This window comes from Lonchura striata, chromosome 1A, assembly GCF_050655825.1.
Source record: "Lonchura striata isolate lonStrDom1 chromosome 1A, ASM5065582v1, whole genome shotgun sequence".
Classification (NCBI taxonomy): Eukaryota; Metazoa; Chordata; class Aves; order Passeriformes; family Estrildidae; genus Lonchura; species Lonchura striata.
Window position 1 is genome coordinate 43,571,613 of NC_140741.1, and position 21,347 is coordinate 43,592,959.

General features: G+C 39.2%; 1 protein-coding gene across 4 annotated transcripts in view; it reads left to right on the top strand.

Moving 5' to 3' along the window:
* The first annotated feature begins 2,000 nt into the window (after nucleotides 1-2,000).
* Nucleotides 2,001-21,347, top strand: part of LOC146763467 (uncharacterized) — a 66,480-nt gene continuing 47,133 nt past the window's right edge. The window contains exons 1-2 of one of the 4 annotated variants that reach the window (XR_014952056.1): nucleotides 2,001-4,611; nucleotides 12,682-12,807. Coding sequence is in view for 2 of the 4 variants with exons in the window: in XM_085569373.1 (XP_085425499.1) it covers nucleotides 12,195-12,234; nucleotides 12,682-12,807 (166 nt within the window). In the remaining 2 variants the exon portion in view is untranslated. The other 3 variants (XM_085569374.1, XM_085569373.1, XR_014952057.1) reach the window with 3 other exon arrangements.

Consider the following 21,347-nt stretch of genomic DNA (forward strand, 5'->3'; position numbering starts at 1 on the left):
TTAACACCCTACAATAAGTGATTCTGCTGGTAAGACATGAACAGCTCAACAGGTCAATCCTATTAATGCTGGATGTGTATAAATTGGACTTTTTATACTGCCAAAGTGCTCTTGGCCTCAAAGTTCTGGGTGTCCCTAGAAGGATGGGATGGTAAGGAAGATGCCTGCACAGGATCATACACCATCTGGAGTTTTGTTCATATGGCCCTAAAAATTTAATATCTGCCTTTCCTTTTTAATTGCTGGTGATGTGATGGAAAACATAAGGTTGATAATTTTAGTCTCTGAAGCTGGGGTGTAACACAGTCATGAGGTGTGAAATCAGTGCAAGCCTTGCCATAGCCTCCAGTGAATTTTGTCATGAGAGAAATCAAGCCTGGACAGAGACAGTGAAAGGGTGAATAACTTGCACTCAGTAGAGAATGGAGTGATTTTGTGGATGGCCTTGCTGCTCCTGAACGAATGCACAAATCATGGCCAACTGCAGAGGTGGTTTCTGGCTATGGCCATCTGTCCAGCAGAGACCACCAAATCCACACTTGCTTCAGCCACCAAACAACTGAGAAAATGTGTTGGCACTCACAGCTGAAATCATACAACAATCTGAGAGGCTGAAAAGAATAAGCAAGTCCTTGCACCTTTGCCTCTTTTGGGACACCTTTTCCTTATAAATCAAGGCTCCTAATTTAGATTTTGGACTATTTTGTACTTCTGTTTTAAAAAACAAACAAACAACTATATTACATGTAACTATAGGACTTCAGTTTGCAAATTGGGTATGTCAGCATTCCTCTTGGTTTCAAATATATTTTTTTCTCAAATAAGAACCACAAAATTTCATAAGACTTAAACTATGATCAACAGGTAGTGTAACAGTATTAGGCTGACTTTTCTCAAGGGAAACTGAGTGGAAGAAGAGTAATTGAGACTGGAATATCTCACAGCCATTTGGATAACTCCAAATATATGATAAAAATAAAGCTGATCTTTATATAAGTAAGTAATTTTTTCCAAGAAGGAGGTTGGTAGCATACAGTGCTACTGAATTTGTGTTTCAATGACTGCTTATGTCTAGGTTTCTATACAAATATATAAACAGTTTATACAGCTTGTTAGCATGGTGTATTATAGATATTGCATAGCCATGTTTATTATTTATCTTCAGATTTTTCCTTTAACCTTTTCAAGCCTAACTGAGCATCTTAAATGGTAAATGTAACTGTTTTGTGATTCTTACTGAAACCTCACTGTTTTGTACTGTGCAGTGAGAATAAAAGTCATAAAGGGTGTAATAAATATACAATAATCCTAAATATTTTGAGTCAGTTGTGTCTTGTTGTCTCTAGCCATAACACTGACTGTGAAAATTTTAAGGGAGGATGAGAAAAGCAGATTCTAGAGTTTATATCAGGTATCTTTTTCTCACCCATCATCAGTTTGTGAAAGAATGAAGTTTGTGCATTAGAAAGGTGCAGGATGTGAAAATCTCCAGGTGCTCAGAAAATTCAGTGTTACGTAATGAAATCTGATGGGTGGAAATGGCCTTCAAAGGTTATTTCTTTCCCTTGAACAACAAATCAGCTATTTTTGATTAGCCTGTTACTTATGATCCTGTCAAGGTAATAGGATTCTAGTTACAAATGTACCTTCAAGTCTAGCAACAGTCGTATAATTATGAGCAAAATTTCACCACCTGCAGTGGTGTGGGATTATTCTCATGGTCTACAATGAATTGTTGGGTCAAGACTCACTTGTGTAGGACATACTTGAGTCTTCAGCATCTATGACATTGTCTGTAATGCTATTGTTGCTGAGAGAAAACACAGCAACTCCTAGAATACACAGTTTGAAAATCTGTGGAGAAGTGAGAAAAGTGAAAATGTTGATGTTTAATCAACAGAAAAAAAATTCTACTCTTGTTTCTTGGCTACTTTGTGTACTCTACTATAAGTAGAGAGAGAGCAAAATCTTTTGGGGAAGCATGTTATCATGATGCTATTCTAGAGAAAAAAAATACACTAGTATGTAAAAAAAGTGGAGAACAAACACAGCAACAATGGATTTGAAACAAATCAAGTCCCTAATTTCTATGTCCAGATGAGTCTACTGAGTACACAATGCTTTTTTAGCATTCAATGTATTTTTTTGCAGTACAATTAGTAGGCTAGATTAACATTCATACTTCCACTTTTCTTACTTCTTAGCATAGCAGTCTAAACAGTTTAATTAATTGCTGGTCGCATTTTTCAAATATTTTTTTAAGAGTTACCTGTTTTCTAGTCTTTTACCCCCAAGCTTTCTTCTTTCAACTTACATTAGACTCTGTATCTTTTTTATCTCCACTGTTGCACTTTGCTGAATTCCTTCCAATTTGTAGCTGTCATTCTGGTATTGAGGTATCTAGATCTCAGATATCAGAAATATCAGCATATCCTAGTTCTGTACCAACAATGCAGAATTTTCAGGCTTATAAACATTTTGACATTCAGTATCAACTCAGTCTTTCCTAGTAAGGCTGCTCTTTCTCAAAGGATGTAGTAGTTAGGACTTAGTAATAGACTTAGCAGTTTTCCTATAGGCATTTTTTTCTGAAACTGTATCCCATTTGCTTGTTTTCCATCAGATTTTTTGTCTCATGGTTTCATTTGGGAACACTAATCCAGTTTTGATGTTCATCTTGCATCTTACTTGTCACTAGAAGAGCAACCACCTTTGATGAACATGATTACAAGATCTAGATTTCACACCATTTCCAGAAGGGGATCCTGTGCTGCTTTCTACTTCCTTCCATGATTTAACCTGGAATAAGAGTAAATACAAATGAGCCTTCCACTGATTCATATGACATTCATAAACCACCTCCAACTTTTTAGCGCTTCCTAGTCTTTCAGGAGGCTTTCTATTTATAGTCAAACAAAAGCAAAGACCAGTGCACAAATTGGAAAATAAAGAAAAGGAACTGCTCTCAACTTTGCATGAATTCTTCTTCAAGGACTTGGAGGTGACAGATCCTACTAGCAGTCAGAACCACCTACTGATGTCTGACTCTGCCCTTCCAAGCTGATGGAAAATAACCCCAAAATGCCACCTGGATATCTTGTAGAAGATGTGTCAGCACTGCTTTTGATGAAGTGCTCCACTATCAGTCACCTTGCAATAATAAAGTTGTGAGCCAACATGTTGGAGCCACAAGCAAAGGAACAGGTATAACTGCATGGTGAAATGTGTTCCCAGAGATGTACAGATGGCCATGAACCTCCTTACTCTCATGGCTAAATACAAAACTCTTTCCTTGTTTCCTTGATTTTGTACTTGCTTAAGACCCTCTCATATGCAACAAACAAGTTGTTCTAGTAGCTGAAAGGGGGGAAAGAGGATTTGTGTTTAAGTATTTTGATTGTATTTTGCTATAGTTATGTGGGTTTTATGATTACCTAAACAATCAGAAACCTTCAAAAATACCCTGGTTGACTGAGTAATTCAATTAACCCTTCAAGGAAGGTTTAATATAACTCCTGCTGTTTGAGGAAACATATTTTTTCTACAAATTAAACAATGCAGCTGAGCTCCTCAACTGATAGGAAAAAGTGCACAGGGCCTAAATCAGGGCTCCCTGAATCATTATCATCCACAAAGTTGCATGATGTGTAAGGCTGCTGGAATAATTATCCATCACCTCCCTGCTCCCTGCCATTAGTGCACTTCGCCCTGTGTATAGGTTAGGACACCAACCATAACCCACCTACCCCGGGAACTGAGCATGGAAGTCTCCAGCCTTACATAGGGAGAGCAAGCCTTCACTGCTCTTGGGAGAGCAGATAGATGTTGAGGCTGTTTCAATTGTGCTGATCTTGCCTTTGTTGTCAGGAGTAAGAATGATGCAACCGCTCAGAAATGTTGAAGCAAAAAACCCCTGTCTTTAAAAGTAATTGCTTCCTTGCTTTGTAAACTGCCTACTCTTTAAGCACTACGAATCACTGTAATTAATCCTTAATTCAAGCCGCTGTATCTATGTTACATTGTTGTGTTTACTTAGACGTAAAATGCATTATTCTTTACAAGATAATGGCATCAGTCCACACAGTGTCTGTGACAGGCACAGGCAGCTCTCAGTCGAAACATTAGGTGGAGGGTTATAAAGCTAGTTATGTGCCAATATGTTAATTAATTAATCACAGGCATGTTTTCAAAGCATTCTTCATACCTCAGGTGGGGCTGCTGGGCTATTATGAAATGCCAAACTTCCCTTGGGGCTTTGAGGATTGCACTTCTAAATTCCTCAGAAGTTCAGGGAAGTAAAAGGGTATATTTTTGGTGTGAGTCACTGAAGTGAGGCTGGAGATAAAGATTTTTTTGTTTTGTTTTATAGTGGGGGAGGAGGGCAGTAACCAACCAGCAAGCAAGCATGTCAGGAAGGAACTAGGTGGAGGGCAAAGCTGTATTTTTCTAACCCTATGAGCCTATTTTTTCTAAACACATCTAATTTTTATTTAATTTTCTTTTAGTTTAATTTTTCTGAACTTTCTTAATTTTTAATTCAACTCTGCAGTATATATCAGCCAGCCTCCTCTCATCTTCTGGTTAGAAATCCAGCAGCCTGTGCAGTACAGGGTAAGTGAATATATGCCTCTTTCACAGTTCAGCATTCAGGACTTGAAAACAATGTATTTTATCCTGTGTTTTCACAAACAAAACATTTCTGTTTTCTTTCAACTTGTCTGTGAACCTGTGAGGTACCTGCAAGGCTGTATCTGCAAATCCCCCCACAGCTTCTTTTTTTGTAGTGAAAGAGGAGATGCCTATCCAATAACTTCATTCCATTTCAATGGAGGTCTAGGGTGGGCAGGAAATATGAGATTTGGAAAAAATAGAAAAAGCAAAAGAAAAAAGAAAGTATACTTCATAGGGATTTGCTCATTTTTTAAGTCCCACAACTCTAGACGTATATGTGTTGGAGCAGTGTAATCCAGCAAGGTGATCTCCTCCACTCTGTAGCTGTCTGGCCAGCCCTGTGCCATGAGAGCAAGGAACAGAGAGACACCTGAAACACATCCTCGGTGAATTTCAGTAAGACTGGCATCTAAAAAGGACCATGCCAACTAGAGATTGGAGTGTGTCAGAGACCTGAAAAGGGCTCTTAGCTGGGAGAGGATTGGGCTGAGCAAATGTGGCTGTTGCATGTGGGTAGTGATCCCCACTGTCTCATGCCAGCCTCTCATGCCAAAGGAAAAAGGTTAGCGAGTTCTAGGCCACCTGCTCTGCCTAAAACTTTCACTTGAATTGGCAGGAAGAGTAAGTGTAATGGAATTTTTTAAAGGGTTGGGCAATTCTGTTTATATCTGACTCACATTGCATGTAGATTCATGAAATGTAAAGTGATTCCTGGATTAGATACAGAAGAAAGGTGCCTCACATGTCAGGACAAAACTAGTACTATGTGGCATGTTGGTGCTGAGGGAAGGTCACTCAGTTTCGAATTTTTTCTAATTACCATTCCCACTCGGTATCTCATGCTTTACCTGCGGCAAAGTTGTGTAACACCCTGGGAACGCATTTATGCTTTCCCAGTGAAGATGCAGAGGAGACACTGCATTCAGAGAACCCCTCCTAAGTCCTGCACAGCTCAGCCTGGAATATGTTCAGGCAGGACTTTGGGAGTGCATCCAGTGCTGCATAGATACCACTGATGGAGAGAAAAGATAGACAAATCATTGGTCTCTTTACTCTGATTCAAAGAATTCTCAGTCCATTGGAGAAATGAGAAAGAAAAGTTTTTCCTCATTTGGAAACTTCACGGAAGTTCATTAGAACAAGGTCTTTTATATACAGTGTGCAGTTAAATTGCTTTGTGAAAAGTGCCTTTTTTTCTGAAGAAGTAAAAACTTCTGTACAACTTCAAATATTTTGCTTGAATTCATCTGAGATTTCAGTTGCTGATCTAAAAACATATCTTCAGGAAAAGGAGAAAAATTCAGACGAATGCTGGTGTGAAAGGGGATCAACCTTTCACCTAGATTTGTTCTGCACTAATCATGGGAATACGGGCATAAGCTCAAACAAATATGGAAAGGGAGTGGCTTACTGAGAGCCTTATAAATAAAGTACAAAGCTATCGCAATAGAATCTTTAAAATTGGTAGAGCATTTTGTAACCAGAAAGATTTGGCAAGGATCTCTTATTTACATTCTACTGGATTCAGCTGTTTTTAGCTGTTCATCTGTTGCTTTCAGCTGAAATGGCTAAATGCGACCCCACAAGACAACTCTTCTTTTATTGATTTTAAAATTAAGGGGTATTCCTCTTGACTGTGATAGTAGAATATCTTGGATTAGAATGTTAAACAAATAGTCTAATAAAGAAATTGACTTTATTTTTTTTTCTTTCCCTGTTATGGTGTTTGCAAAAGAAATGTACAACAAATACAAGTGCATAAAAAAATCAAGAGTTAAATAATGTAGAAGGAAGGGATATAAAAAAGAGCTGCTTTATGTAAACAAGTTTTGACTTTTAATACTGTATTTTGTTTAACTTTTCTAGGCCTCTGCTGCCAAGTGGCCCTTAATTTATAGAGCTGTCATGCACTTGAATTCAGTGGAACAGCTTGTTTGGAAAAAATTACAGAACAAAACTAGGTTTTCTGTTACTGGAAAGATGTGTGCTTTCTTTTGGTATCAGTGGGCAATCGGAGTTTCTATGGACCTGGTGCTAACAGAGTTATAACAGCATGAAACCTGAATGATGTGGTAATGAATGAGCCTGGAGGTCGGGGGAAGCAGAATAATGTTTTGGAACAGGATGCTTTGGAACAGGATGGTGTTTGGTAGCCAGGGAGGATCCTGCCACTATATATGGTCACTATTTTGTTCATGTACTGAAATTCAGGAAGAGCCACACCTTAGACTCTTCAGGGCTTGACACTGCAGGATGATAACTGACTGCCACTTTGCATGTGGGACAAGCACTCTGGTATAATGCTCTGGGCTGCACTGCCTGTTTGCGTGTTGCAGCTTGTGTTATGTTTCAAACTTGTGATCGCAAATAGGAACCAAATTTCTGCACCTCTGCCCATTGGTATTGATGGAGTGGATTTTCTCCGAAACTATCTCTGAATAATTCTGGATGGATTTGTATCTCCAGAGCAACAGCTTATTTGCATTAGTAAATAGTCTACCCTGACTAATTAGTATCTTTATCTGTTACTTAAGTCTTTATGGTTTCTTTCCTTTGATAAAGACAGGGAAACCACAAATTTTCTGAAAGCCAATAGGAAATGCCCATTGACATAGTGGAGTCAAGGATTGACCTCTGTTGCAAAGCACAGGCAGAAAGGCAGATAGACAAATGAATTAAATTGGAAAGAGGAACAGAGGCTACATATCTTGCAGGAAATGAATTATTATGTAGTAATTTACACTTAAAGCTTAATTATTTTAATTAGATATTACATAGATATCTACCTTGCTGTTTAAAAGTGGCCTGGAGGACTTAAGCTATTGCCATTTTCATTTGAGCCTGGCAGACATGTAGGGTCCTGCACGCTCCAGCAGGCACTCTGGCTTCTCCTGAGCTGGGGCTTTACTCTTCTGCAGGCCACGAGTGTGGCATTGATGATGGCCTAAAAAGACACCCTCTATTCACTGGTCATACTTCCCACATTAATCACAGCATGGATTCAGGAGGAAGCAGAAGGCTCATCTTCCATTTTGCATCTCCCTCCTTACTGTCTGATAGCCCCAGTTACAATTGGTCTCACAGGAATTCAGCAGTGGTGCTCTATTGCTGCAATGGACCCTGGCTCCATCTCCTCAGCATGTGTTGAATGTCCACAGTAGAGTAAGCCTTGGAAAGAGTAGGCTCCTGTCTCTGAGATCAGAGCTCAGAAATTATGTGTGTAGAAAGATGGGTGAAACATTTCATCAACATTTCATTTCATCATTGATTTTACTGTGATGTCAGCCCTGCAGAGAGCAACATAAGAAGATGGGACTACTCCTCTAGGAAATATCTCAAGTGACTTCTTGAATTACCTTAAATGATGACACAGAATCAGCTCAGTGATTTTATTTTAGCCTAAAAGGATATTTCTGTATAAGAATATTTGGAAATGCTGTCCAGTGCTAAGACTCAATCCTAGAGGCTTATGTAGTCCCTGTGCTGAAGACTTGCATATTTATTTGGGTTTCAAAGTTCCTTCACATCCAGAGAGTATGGGGGGGTATAGGAATATTGAGAGCATGGGGTGCATACCTAATTGTGGGACATGGGCTGGCAGGGCCATGAGTTGATTTCGTGGTCTGCATGAGTTCCTAATTTATACCCACGTGGAGTTCAAAGACTTCTTCCCTGCTCAAAATTCTAGAAAAGCTCTTTTTGTCTGGTTACCCTGCCTTTGCAATATCATGTTTCCCAGGGCATATCCAGCCAACTTGCATCAGAAATGCTTTTTGCAGAAAGCATTCCCACCAGTGGTCCTCCAATTGAGCTGCAAGTCTTGGACTACACAGCTTGACTGAATTTCTTTTGCATGAAGCTAATCCTGTCAATGTTCTCCTGGAGCACACCTATTGGTACACAAGACCAGAATAAAGCTCTTCTGAAGGAAACCTACAGTTGCATGGGGTGTGCCAGTTGGAGCCTTGAGCTGTGACTCTCTTGTGCTACAAATCTGCTTCTCTTGGGACTCAGGGCTTGCAGACAGAAATCTCTTTGCTATTATGTTTCTTTCCAACTCCTATTACCTTCCAGTCAGTTCTGTTTTCTGCTTGCATTCTTCAAATCCTTCTTCAAAATCTCACTTTACAGTTTTCTTCCATTATTACTTTCCAGTCATGGAGCAAGTTAGCTCTGAACCTAGGAGCAACATGAAGTAGAACACAGGTGGCCCAACAGCCATAAGCCTGGTGTCTCAGCTGTCTGGGAAGAATTACCAAGAAAGACTAAAATGAAGACTGGGCTGTTTAAAATTTTCCCCTCTATATCTTGTTCCCAGTCCTCACCAGCCATGAGAGCTCCTCTCTCAGCTGGATGAATGTTTTCATAATTCTTTTCAAATATGTGCATTTTATTAAATTTAAAAGGAGATAGTTATAAATAGGATACAGCACTCTGGGCTGAGAAGCTCTTTAGCCAATGTACACATAGAAGGGTGTGTATGCAATTTTCACTGTCCTGCATGACCAAAGTGTACATATTTTTGCTGATGGAAAAGCAACTAATCCAGTGAGGTTGAAGGTGGTTGCAACACAATTTCTGCTCATGAAAATACTGGGGTGAGTTTAATCTTGTGCATGTGAGTGGTATGGGTATATATGGCCTACTTCTACTCTTAGGGACTTTCAGGGGAACAAGGTGGTTAACTACTTAAGGAGAAGCATGTGCACATAGAGCAAGAATGATTAAACTTGGCTGTGCAAAGGCCTCCTCCCTTGCCTGCTCCATCTCCCCCCACGTCTTCTCTCCAAAAGTGCATTAAACCACTTCCAAACTGCTCATGCAGTTGGGGATTATCATGCTCTAAGGGTTGTAATTATTTGAGATCTGTATACTTCCCAAGTTCTGGAGGCAATTATCATTTGGCCTTATCCTTCAAAGAGTGCTTGCAGAATGTGGAGCTCTTACAACTGTGCCTCTGAGATATTCCTTACATAACTCCCAAGTTATGAAAATACAGTGTTTGATTTTTACAGGCAATGAGACTGCTTGGTCTATTGTTTCCTGTTAAATTCACCACACCAAATTCCATCCCATGGGAACTAAAGCCAGCTAGTAACTGAGATGAGGATTTAGTCCATTATTTTCTGTCAAAATTGGGATATTTCACATATCTGATAGTGCATCTGTTAAAGGAACAAATTTACAGTGCGTTGGCCACTTCTGTATTAAAGTCTTACCTTAGATGTGTTCACATTCTCATTCAAACTTGTCAAGTTATTTAACTTATTAAAAAAAACCAACAAAACCTTGCTTTTTTTCTGTACTCATTGATCTTGTCTTTTGATGCCATGCCCATTACGCTACAATGCATCCGGAAAATAGCCCATAATTTTTCTTAAGGCAGGAAAAAGTATTTATGGCTGTACAATAATATTTTACAGTATATATGATCAAAAGATTGCAACTTCATTTTCAAATCAAGTCCAAACAATAACAGAAACTACCAAGGTACTGTGTTTTGTTTCCCATTTCTCAGAATATCCCTGGAATTCTGCCTTCATTAAGTATGCTTCCCACACTGCACAGTTTGGGGTCCTAACAGATGTACTACAGCCTGAGAAAGCACAAAACAAAGTGTGAAATGAAACAAATACAGACTGAAATATATCTGTGGGGAATAGCTTTAATTAATGGAACTCTGCCTATATGTTGCCCTAAAACGAGCATTATGCTGATTGAGGGTGAACAGAAATACTTGTAGTTCCTTTAACCATAAGTTATCATAAGTTACACAGTTTCCAGTAGCTGTGTTCAGGATGGTTATTCAAGCAGCAGATTTTTCTTTTATTAGAGAGTGCACTTTGTTGCCACTCTGCATTTTAGAAAATAATGGAGAACAAGATTCAGCAATTCATGTGAAATTTCAGGTGGGCAACTGTCATGTAGCAGCATCTTGAGAGACAGTAGCAACGAGTGCAGAAAAAACCTTGGGCTGTGAAGAAATCTATAGTTCTCCACACATATGACAACCACTGGAAAGTAGAACCCTTACATCAGTGTTGTATATTTTTTTTCCCCTGTAACACATGTTTTGGTGGCAGTACTTGAGGGTGAACAAGTTGATATAGAGATCTAGTTTTGTATTGATAATCTGGTGTTTAATTTTTCTTTTCCTTCTAACAATAAAAATGTGTCATTTTGATTCTACTGAGAGGAGGGTTTTGTGCAGACTTGACAAGAATTGTAAATTATTTGTGAGCTGAGGAAATTGAGGGAAGCTTTCTCTTCAGGATACAGGAAAACCAGCATTAACTCTCATCTCAGACTTTCCTACTGACAGTAAAAAATCTGTGACTAAACTGAATGCAATTTGAGTTTGACATATAGTCAAGTTGTTCTAAAAGGAATTTGGTATCTCATATTTTCTTGATAATACAACATTTGCAATCTTGGATCAGTTTTAAAGTAATAAATCATGGCTGTCTGATATCAATAGCTGACTGATGATGCCAAAGTGAAGCTATTCCAGTTATGGGAAGCCAAGGAATTGAAGTACCTGGGTTCCCTTTCTCCATGGTGTTGCAGTGGTACTAACATGCTCTGCAAATGCTGCAGACTTCTCTTTTTCACTTGTAGTGGGAGGGAAATGAGGCAGTGCCCAGAAGCCAGGAGCCTTGCTGTCCTTGTCTTCAACTGGCCAAAGCCACCACTCTTATGCTATGACTGTCACACAGCATGTGCAGGCACAGATAGGAGCTTCTCTCTGTGATGTACTCCAGAGTCCTTGTGGAAATGAGTGCATCACTGGGGAGGAAGCTGTCAAGAGTCTCCTGGAAGCGGATGGTTATAAAAATCACATTTTCCTTAGAACAAATGTAAAAATCCTGAAAAGACAGAGGCTGATGGCCATGGCACAATCCATTCAAGGCCATCTGGGATCACTGCAAGGGTTTCAGAAGAGGATAAAAGAAAGGAATGGGGTATGTCTGGGTGTGAGCTAGATAAAATTGTGTGTAGGCAGTGCAGCTGGGATACCACAGAAGGAGGTAGAGACCATTGGAGAAAGCCAAGAATGGTCAAATGAGCTTCAATAATGGGGCCTTAGAAGGGGAAAAAAATAACAAGGAAAAAGGTCATGCTTTTTGGGTTAAGTGCTGGCTGGTGAATAAAAGGCTTGAAAGAAAGAGCAAAGAAATTCCTTCTTGCTGTTTGATGATTAGGAGAAATACAATTTAATGCCCATTTTCAGTAAATAAACAGGGTTGCTACCCTGTTTGTACACAATTCAATCTTGTTTCCTCAAGAAAAACAATCTGAACACTAGCTAAGGACTCTGGCTCAAAGGGGTAATAGTAACCTCTAATGGGAATAAATAGAGGGTAGGCAGCACTCTTTCAACACTCTCTTTGAAGCGCAAACTGAATGCAGTCCTTAAGAAAGGTACAGGTACATAAATATTTACCTGTTAGGTCTCTATTCATGATGGGCTCAATCCTGCGGGCTCAGTTGATGCTTTCAGCCCTCCGTAGATCTGTCCCCTGATGTGTGACCTGCATTTGCAAGCAGTAATTAGAGAACCAGGTGGGTCTGCACCACCACAGGGCCTTTTGAATGAGGGGTAAGGACAAGTTGAGTTCTGCAAAGGCAAATTTCTCTGTATGGGGAAGAGACCTGGGAGCAGCTCAGAACTGGGGGCAGCTCAGAATTTGAGCCCAAAACCACCCAGGGCTTCTGTTACTGATTCACATTCTGGGAGCCTGCAGTAACACTAATGAAGGACTAGGGCTTCGTTACAGTACTTGATGGATAGAAAGTGTCATCTTTTGGAAACACTTGTTGACAGAGCTGCCTTTCTCATTTATCTGCCCTGTAATCAAGAGACTAGTAAAGGTCTTAATAACTGTCACTTTCATGTTGGGCCTGTCATGTAAGTTGGTCATGGTAAACCTTTTACAGGATTAATTCAATGTAATCTTGGGTTTGCAGTGTGTGAGACTAACGGAATTTTTTTTTTTTTTTTTAATATAGAAGTGGGCAGATGGACTAGGATTAAAGGAATTGTCCTCCAACCAGATCATCCTGAAGGAATGAAATACATTTTTCTGGAGGAATACTTTCCTCCTTGGAAATCCAAGACTGCAGTTGAAGAAAGGGGTAGGTGCTTTGCTTTGATGGCTGTGTGCAGTGTCTTGCAGTTTGTTTCTCCTATTGCTAAGGGCCCTATGTAGAGCAGAAATACACACCAGTCCTGTCCAGTGTATGACTGGAGCAGCCACACAGTGTGTCACTGGTGGCTCTCAGAAGAGGGCTTGGGGAGGCAGGCACCAGGACTGCTGGCAAGAGGCATTCCCAGGTGCCACCACTGACCTCCACATGGCAGCCAACAAAGGCCCTATTATGAAGACACAGGGAGGCAGGGCTGTGGTCAGGGTGGAGGAACTTGATAGCAGCCTTTTGAGGCCAGGGAATCTGTAAAATAAACCGCTGGGCAGCGTGAACGTGAAGGTGAGGAATGTGAAACCAGAGTCGAGTTATTTGGGAGCAGTGCCAGTCCAATGCTGCGCAAAACGTTGCTGGCCAACGGAAGAGGCATAGCTGGTTATAAAACACAGCAGTGACAGGACAAACTCTTTGTTGGTATAAATAACTCAAATTCTGATCAGATCAACTGCCCACTTGCAGCAGGGAGCATGGACAGCACCTGTGGCTCACTGTTGCCCCGTCACTTTCCCACCCTGGGCTTGGCCAGGCTGATGAAGCCTGTCAGCTGGGGCTGCGTGGTTTCTGTGACCTCTTTGTGGAGGCACATGGCAAAATGACTTCTGCATCTCAGCCAAGCCTATACCCTTTTCCTACTCGTGGTTACATCCCAGACACATTCTTGGCCTATTTTACCCGAGGATGAGGTTTAAGGCTAAATCAAGGCTGTGTCTGCTGGGAGACATGGTCCTGTGTTCCCTCCTTGCACTATGTTTGGACCCTTGTTTTCAGCTTTTCTATACTGTTCATAGTTATGTGTCTTGGGTTTTCCTTCTGCCGGGTCAGGTCTGGTTCACACAAGTTCTGGCCTTGGCATAAGGGGAGCTTACAGGCCCATGCAAGCAGGGGGTAGAGGGCCAGAAGGGCATTGCCCCTTTCTAGGGAAGCATGTTCCCAAACCTTCTCCTGCTGCTCTGCAAACTGCTCTTTCAGGGGTAGTGGTTTTCCAAGCCTCTCTAACCCACCTTGGGGCTATAGTTTGCAGATGACTTCAAGAAAGAGAACATACAAACAATTTGTGCAGAAAAAACTGCTGATCAGAAGGTGAGAAAAAGGTTAAAATATAGAAATGGCTTTGCAAGGCTTTCTGTGGAGCAGGCAGCGGGTCTGGTCTCCTCATGCTCCTCAGTTCTGCTCTTTCTCTGCTAGATCAGCTGCTGACAGAACAACCCAAAACAGCTAGAAATAGGGACTAGGTCATTTCAGCTGAAGATAATTAGCAAAATAAATGAAAATGAAAGTTCGACTGGGCAGTCAGTCTTCCATCAATCCCTGTGTTGTGATACTTCACTCCTAAAATTGTACAGTGCTAAGTGTTAAGGAATGTTGCCATTCAGAAAAAGAAAAAAAAAGTACCAACAAGAATCAATTCCTTTTGAAGCAAACAAGCAAATTACATAGTAGGCAATGCATGTTATGACAACCAAGTCTTCCTATCTGACAAGATTAGTATAACATCAACTTCATTTATAGTTTGTAACATTATTAAATTGAGTGTTCTGAACTGAAATTGGGGTGTTTGCAATCATAGCAAAGGAAAAAAACAAACAGAAAATAGAACGAGAACTGTTTTAAAAGAAAGAAGCCTGATAAATATTAAGACAACTGAGCTATTGTCTACACAGTGGTTTTAAACTTGATTTAGCTTGTAACAAGTTGTAACAGTGCCCACAACAACATGTCTGATATGCTTTCCTTTGGGGCGAAATGGAGGAATAATTAATTCTTCTAACTTGATTCAGATATAACAATAATGGTGTCTTTTACTATTTATGTTATTAATAAAATATGATTTTTATGGTAAATCTTTTTCTTGTGCTGTGTCCTTGAAGAACCTCTGCACCACTGCAGAACATGACCAGCAGTTTGTTAAAATGGAGGGATGAAGACTATAGCCATAAAAATCTGTTATGCATGACTTATGATTATCTCCTTAAGTCTAATGTGGCTTAATTTGTATGCATTTCATCAGCTAAATTCTAAATAAAACTGAACAATAAACTCTAACTTTTCAGTCATAATGTTCCTGCATCCATTCTTTAACAGCAATATTTTAAGGAACATATTTGTGATTTCTCCAAGTTCTGGATTTGTTCTCCTTGTTTAAATATTGGAATGGAAATGACTAAATATTTGTAACCAATAAAGATTATTTGGCTTATTTGTGGAGTAATTTTATTAATTCTTTGTATATACTGAGATGACTTAATTTATACTGAGGTTCTTGAACAGATGTTTTCACAGAACTCGCCTGAAGTTTTAGTTGAAATAATTATTCCTAAAAAGGAAACAATGGCTTACTATTAACATTTTTGGTATTAACTTTGCTTGATATTAACGCTTTGCTATTCTTATTTTTCCTAAGTTTAGTTCTGGCTGGACTTCACAACCATGCTGTATGGCTTTGCTTACCTGGTTGCTATTATTTGGGAAAAGGCAAAATGAATACTCGAACTGTAGATTGTGTTCTTTACCTGGTCTCTGACATTTAAAGACAATCTAACAACCTAGAAATCTGAATGAACATTTAGAAAATCTACACAGAAGAAAGGAAAAGCAGATTACAGAACAGAGCGTTTCATTCCACTGCAGACTTCTCTCACTTTAAGAATTTATGATTTTAGCTGTCATTGAGATCTGTTGCTCTTAGCAGTGTATTGCCATAACCTCATGTACATGTGTTGGTTATTTTGCTGTCAGTGAAACATGAAAATGTTCATCCACATTCCCAGGAAAGGGGTCTCTCTTAAGAAGTACTTATGAATTCTGACTTGCTCAAGGAGTATCTGTCTTCCCCAGCATGTCATATCTTTTTTTCTTGGCTGTAGCTCGCTGGCCTAGCAATGAGACTTGAAACTGGCTCTCACCTAAGTCATGCCTATTTGTGTAGAGCCTACGTTTAAAGAGCCTCCTTTAAATGTAAAGCAGTGCCATGACATATGATGACAGTCTTGATGAAGTGTCTGAAAGACTGGCTTGTAAAATGATATGTCCACATAACCAGAATAATTTCTGTCTTTCTTACCAATATAGAAAACTTACTTATTATGTAACTTTCAAATCCTTTTTTAAAGATAGGCTTGTTTGAAAAAAATGCATAAAACATTAGAAGCTGAAATTCCCACTAAATTGCTGCAGTTGTCCCTGTAGTGTTTGCCTGTCAGCTTCTGGTGAGACCACTAGGGATGAAGAGATGGACAATTCTAGACTTTTCTCTGAGAGGCAGGAAGATTTCTAGCTGTATGTGTTTTCTGCTGCTTTGCCTGTAACACTTCTTTTCCTCACCTCTTCCCTGTCCCAATCTGTTTGTCCATCCAGAAAAATCTGTATTGAGGTCAGCTCATGTATCTACCAGCAGATGTCTGCTGCTAATGATTTCTTTCTGTTCTGTACTTGCTTGGACTCTACATGAAACAGCAAACTAGAGATGAAATGACCCATATTATGTTTGTAATCTCCTCTACCATATGATCTTCATTTTGGAATTTGAATTTAATTGTTCTTGTGTAGGCTGGTAGATATTAATCTCTGAGATTAATACATGTAAGATAGACAGAGCTTAAAGGTTTTTGGATTGTGCATTTCTATTTTTGCACTCTTCTGCCCAGAGTATAGGATATGCATCGAATGCCAGATCTAACTTCCAATGAAGTTAAAGCAGCAAGGGAAGAATTTGACTCTTATGTGAGAATGTATTAATCTAAAGAAACAATGTCTCACCCTTGTTCTGTTTTGCCAGCTTTTAATATTATCACATTAAAAAAAAAGAAAAACAATGAAAGAAAAATAATTGCCTCATATATAAGTGCTTGTACTGAATATGTGCTACAAACTGAAATGACGTGTTTTTCTTTGGAGTATCATTCTTGCTGTGCCTCTGTTCCCAAACATTTATGATTTCAACCGGAATATCAACACAATGTTTAATAATATGAACATTCTTTTGAAGTACAAGCTGAAGAGATGAGGGCAAAGGGAAAAATTGCCTTTTTTTTTAAAACAAAGTACTGTATTGTGAGAAAACTACTGTACTCACTCAGTTCAGCTGGAAAAAAATCACAAGTCTTTCATGTCAAAACTGAAGGGGTTTTTCAACTCATCTATTATTCCTCAGAATTGCTGCCCAGGAAACTGAATAGGAGATTAACAAAGTATCTGGCTAAAGCAATGTCATTAAAAAAAAATGTTCCACTGTGTTTATAGTAGTGCAAGACCAGCCAATAGATCTCCTGAAAGTGTGGAAATTGAAAAACTGCACTCTCCAGTTATGGAAAATCCCATTGCTCAGAATTCAGATGTTTTGTAAAGGAGGGAATTCTCTTTAGAAGATTTGGCTGAATTTTTTACATTCTTGTATTATCTCGTTCTGCTTGAGGAATGTAAACAGTGCTCATCTGTCAGTATAGCTGTTGCAGCTGGATGGCTTTTAGGACTGGGATTTTTTAAAAAAATGAAGTTGTATCCTGAATGTGATGCTTAAAAACTGTCAGGTCTAAACAATAAAATTTCCACTATGATGGGTGAGGTATGACAGGCAATCTGCTTTGTCTTGCCCCATTGATCTGTCTATTGTGACTTGCTGAGGAATTAATACCAGGCTGGATATGTAATCAGATTTGATGCCTGACTTCCTGCTCTCCTAAAGTGACCAATTAAGATGCCATTAATTAGAAGTGAACAAGTATGAAAGCTGAAAATAAAATCCCCTTTTTGTCTTTTTCTAGTGTTATTTATTAGAAGATTGAAAAGCTTTGCTTGTAATGATTAGAAAATATTTGTTTTTCCTCATCAGCATTATGTGTAAAGCAGAAATATTGTAATCCTGCACTACCCTGCATCTCTGTTTACCTTGCAGAATACAATTTTCTCAGCAGCTGGGGGCTTTGGACTAGGAATTGCATAGATATTAGTCACCCTTCTGTTTCCTTACTTCTGCTTCACCAGAGCCACCCTTAGCCATGCATTCCTATTAATTCCTTTTCTAAATGTTATGATTCTCACACAAGCAGAAGTCAGTGGAGACACCTGAATTCAGCTTTAAAAAAGCTGTTTCTGGAAAACAGTCCAGAACAGTGTATCTAACTGTTCATCTCAGATGCAGGTTTTAAAATTTGTTCTTTATGCATCTTGTATTAACTAGAACAGGACACACAAACATGAATTCAGAACTTAGTACTGGACAGCTGTCTACTTCTTTGGCCTTATACTTACTCTGAATATTGTATTCTTTCCTTCCCTACACCAGCCCAGCCCCAAAGTAACAAGTCACCTCTGCCTTTCTCTCCCCAGTAGTATGATTTTTAAGGCAGGAGGTGGTAGGTGAGGGTGCTGTTTCTGTATTTAACAATGGGAAAAGTGGTTGAATTTGGTATCCCATTCTGTGCTCACAACTACCGTGTTTTGGACTAAGCTTAACCCAGTTCATGGCGGAGTTTGAAAGTGCTTTAAAAACACATGAGAGCCTGAGCCTCATTTGACTGATGAGAACTTGGACACCCCACAGTTTAAGCAGTAGGGTGGAGATCTAATGGATCACTTGCTTGAACTTGCATACACAAATTTCTCCTAAATTGCTCTAAGTAACTATTTATTTATTCATTCAGATTAGGCTCTTTCTATTGCTCTGCTTCTCTCTTCATCTAGAAAAGAATAATAACAGCAATTGCTGCCTCTCCAGGGTGCTGCATAATGAGTATTCAAAATCTTGGAAAACACCCACCCATGATGACAGCAGGGGTTAGTATGTAATGAGCACACCTAATTTATCTGGTCACTGCAGGTTCTGGTCCAGTAGAAGTAAACAGAGGGAATAGTTATTTTTGCCACCTTCTCCAGTTGCTTCTTTGTATTGATGAAAATTTAAATGGACGAAAACTTTTTCATTATGCATCTCACTCTTTGATTTTTGTTTTGTGTGCAGTCTCTGCAAACTTGCCCAGTCCAGATGTAGTGGACTATTGATACTTGCTGCCATTTCTAAATAAAGTAGGATTTTCACCTCCTCTAAACAGAGTCTTACATACATGTAGAAGCACACTTATCTGTCAAAAACTAAAATGTGTGTACATGTACCCCAGCACAAAAATTGAGGGTCATTGTTGTGGATAGATTTAACACTAATGTATGAGATCAGCTCAGTCATACACTTGTAAATTAAGAGGTGTGTACATAAAGTGTTTTTAAAAAATATATTCCAATTGTATATTTCATTAACAAAATGACTAATCTCAGTAAATGTTACAACAGTGCTGATGGAACCTGAGCTCTAATCTATGAATACAGCATTATAATTTTACAAGAGTAGCTGTTCTTAATAAACATCAAAGTGCATGTAATAATTATGTGACTTTTGTCCTTTTTTCCCACGATACTATAGTTAAGCTTGACAACAGCTAGCATTAAGTGCAGTGATTTAATTCCCCTGATGATAAAGTTTAAAAATAGCTTTGGTTCACTTTGTTCCTCTCTGCCATTATCCTCCATCACTTGGCTCAGGGGAATGACCTTCATTCTCTTGTCTGGAGGCAGGGCTTGGACATGCTGGACACTGCCTTTTAGAGGCTTTTGCCTGAGTTTTGGGAAATAGAGCTCGGACAGAGAACTGCATGAAAAAAGACCAAAACTGAAAGAATTAATTGAGAAATTCCTTTAAAGTACAGATGGGTACATTGCGTACAAAGATTTCATTCAATTTGCTGACATTTGCAGTCTTTCCTTCTATGCTTTTTTCACACTACCCTTGACTTCTCAAGCTGCTTTGAACAGACCATTTTCTGATAAAACCTATTACATCATGAATCCTTGTAACATTCCAAGAAGAAAATACAGAGATGAATCATGAAACTAGTGAAATAATACTTATCTTACTCTGTGGACAAATAGAAATATATTGGTAACAACAGCATTGTTGTTGCATTTACTGAAATCTTTATTTTCAGTCTTAATGGGCAGATGCATTTGCTCTTTTAGCAAACAAAAGAGTATTCAAATCCCCTAACTAGAAACAAATGATCACACACTGTACCTGTATTTCTTGAACTCAGAACAGAACAAAATCAAATGTTTTTGTCGGGCATGCTTTATAATTGTGCATTCCTGCACATAGAGATCCAAGCAGGATCCTTCTCAAATGACACAGATGATTATTGTTTTGTTCCCAAGGGAAAGTGGTATTACAGCATCAGTATTATCCACTGGTAATGAGGTGCTCACAGATGGAAGAGGAGGGGTAAGACAGATATGAGTGACTACCCTGTGGCAAATACTGCTTTAAAAATGTTTTCATAACTCTTCAAAGGGTCTGAGTGAAGGGATCATGTGGTAATACTGTCTAACTCTTGCTTTAAACAATAGGGACTTCCAGATCCAATCCTGGATAACCCTGTTAATATTGCTGGTAGTTTTTTTTCTTGATGCCAAGTACATAATTAAGACACTGATTCAACAAATCAGAGGTGATCACTTCACCAGAAAGCATCATATGATAGTGAAAGGCATCTGAGAGGGAGCTCTCCTCACTTCTGCAGATCTGCTTTCTGTTTCTTTCTTGCCACAGTCTCAAACACCATTGTTACTATCTGCAAAGAGCTCTAAAGAAGAACTCTGTGGCAGTGGTTAAGCATTTTAACAGATACTTGTTAGACGAAAGAATGGGTGAATGCTGTCAGTGACATGTATTTGCTTTTTGTTCTGAGATGTTATGTGGTGACGTTGCCTTTTTGTTATGGCCGAGAGAATAGGTGCAGCAGAGTCCCAGACCTTACTGTCTCTTTGAGAAGGCTTCCTTGGAGCTTTTGCCTGCCTGAAGACTGAAACTGTTTACTGATTAGGATAATTGTAGGAGCAATTCTGATTTCACTAGAGATCTAATATGGAAAATATTTCAGAACTGTTCCCTTTGTTTGGAACAAAAACAGAAATGTAATTCAACAACTTGTAGAAAGAGGTAGTAAAACACCATTAAGTACTTTTTAAATGTGAAACCTTCAATGTGCATAAATGAATTGTCTCTCTGCAGCCAGGTGATACACTAAGTGCTGATATGCTGTTCCTTCACAACTATGGGGTGGGTTTCTCAATTAGACTTGTATATGAAAGGCCTTTTTTCCTTTTCTTTTTTCTTCACTGTTGGAAAGGATGGATAAATATAATTATTCACAGGATGAAAACAATCCCCCCTACTGGCTGGACAATACCCTTACTTACAGATAAGTCCAAAATTCAAATGGACTGTTCCATCTCATCCCCCAAAATGTATGTTCATCCCACACCTGTAACCCTCCTCTGAAGCATCAAGTGTCTGTGACCCCATTGGCCTAAGCCTTGTCCCAACCCATCTTGAAGCTCCTTGATAAGGGGTCTCCGAAGGGCCAGACACCCTCTTGGAACTTCCCCTCCTCTTGGAACTTCCCCTCTCTTGGATCTTCCCCCTCTTA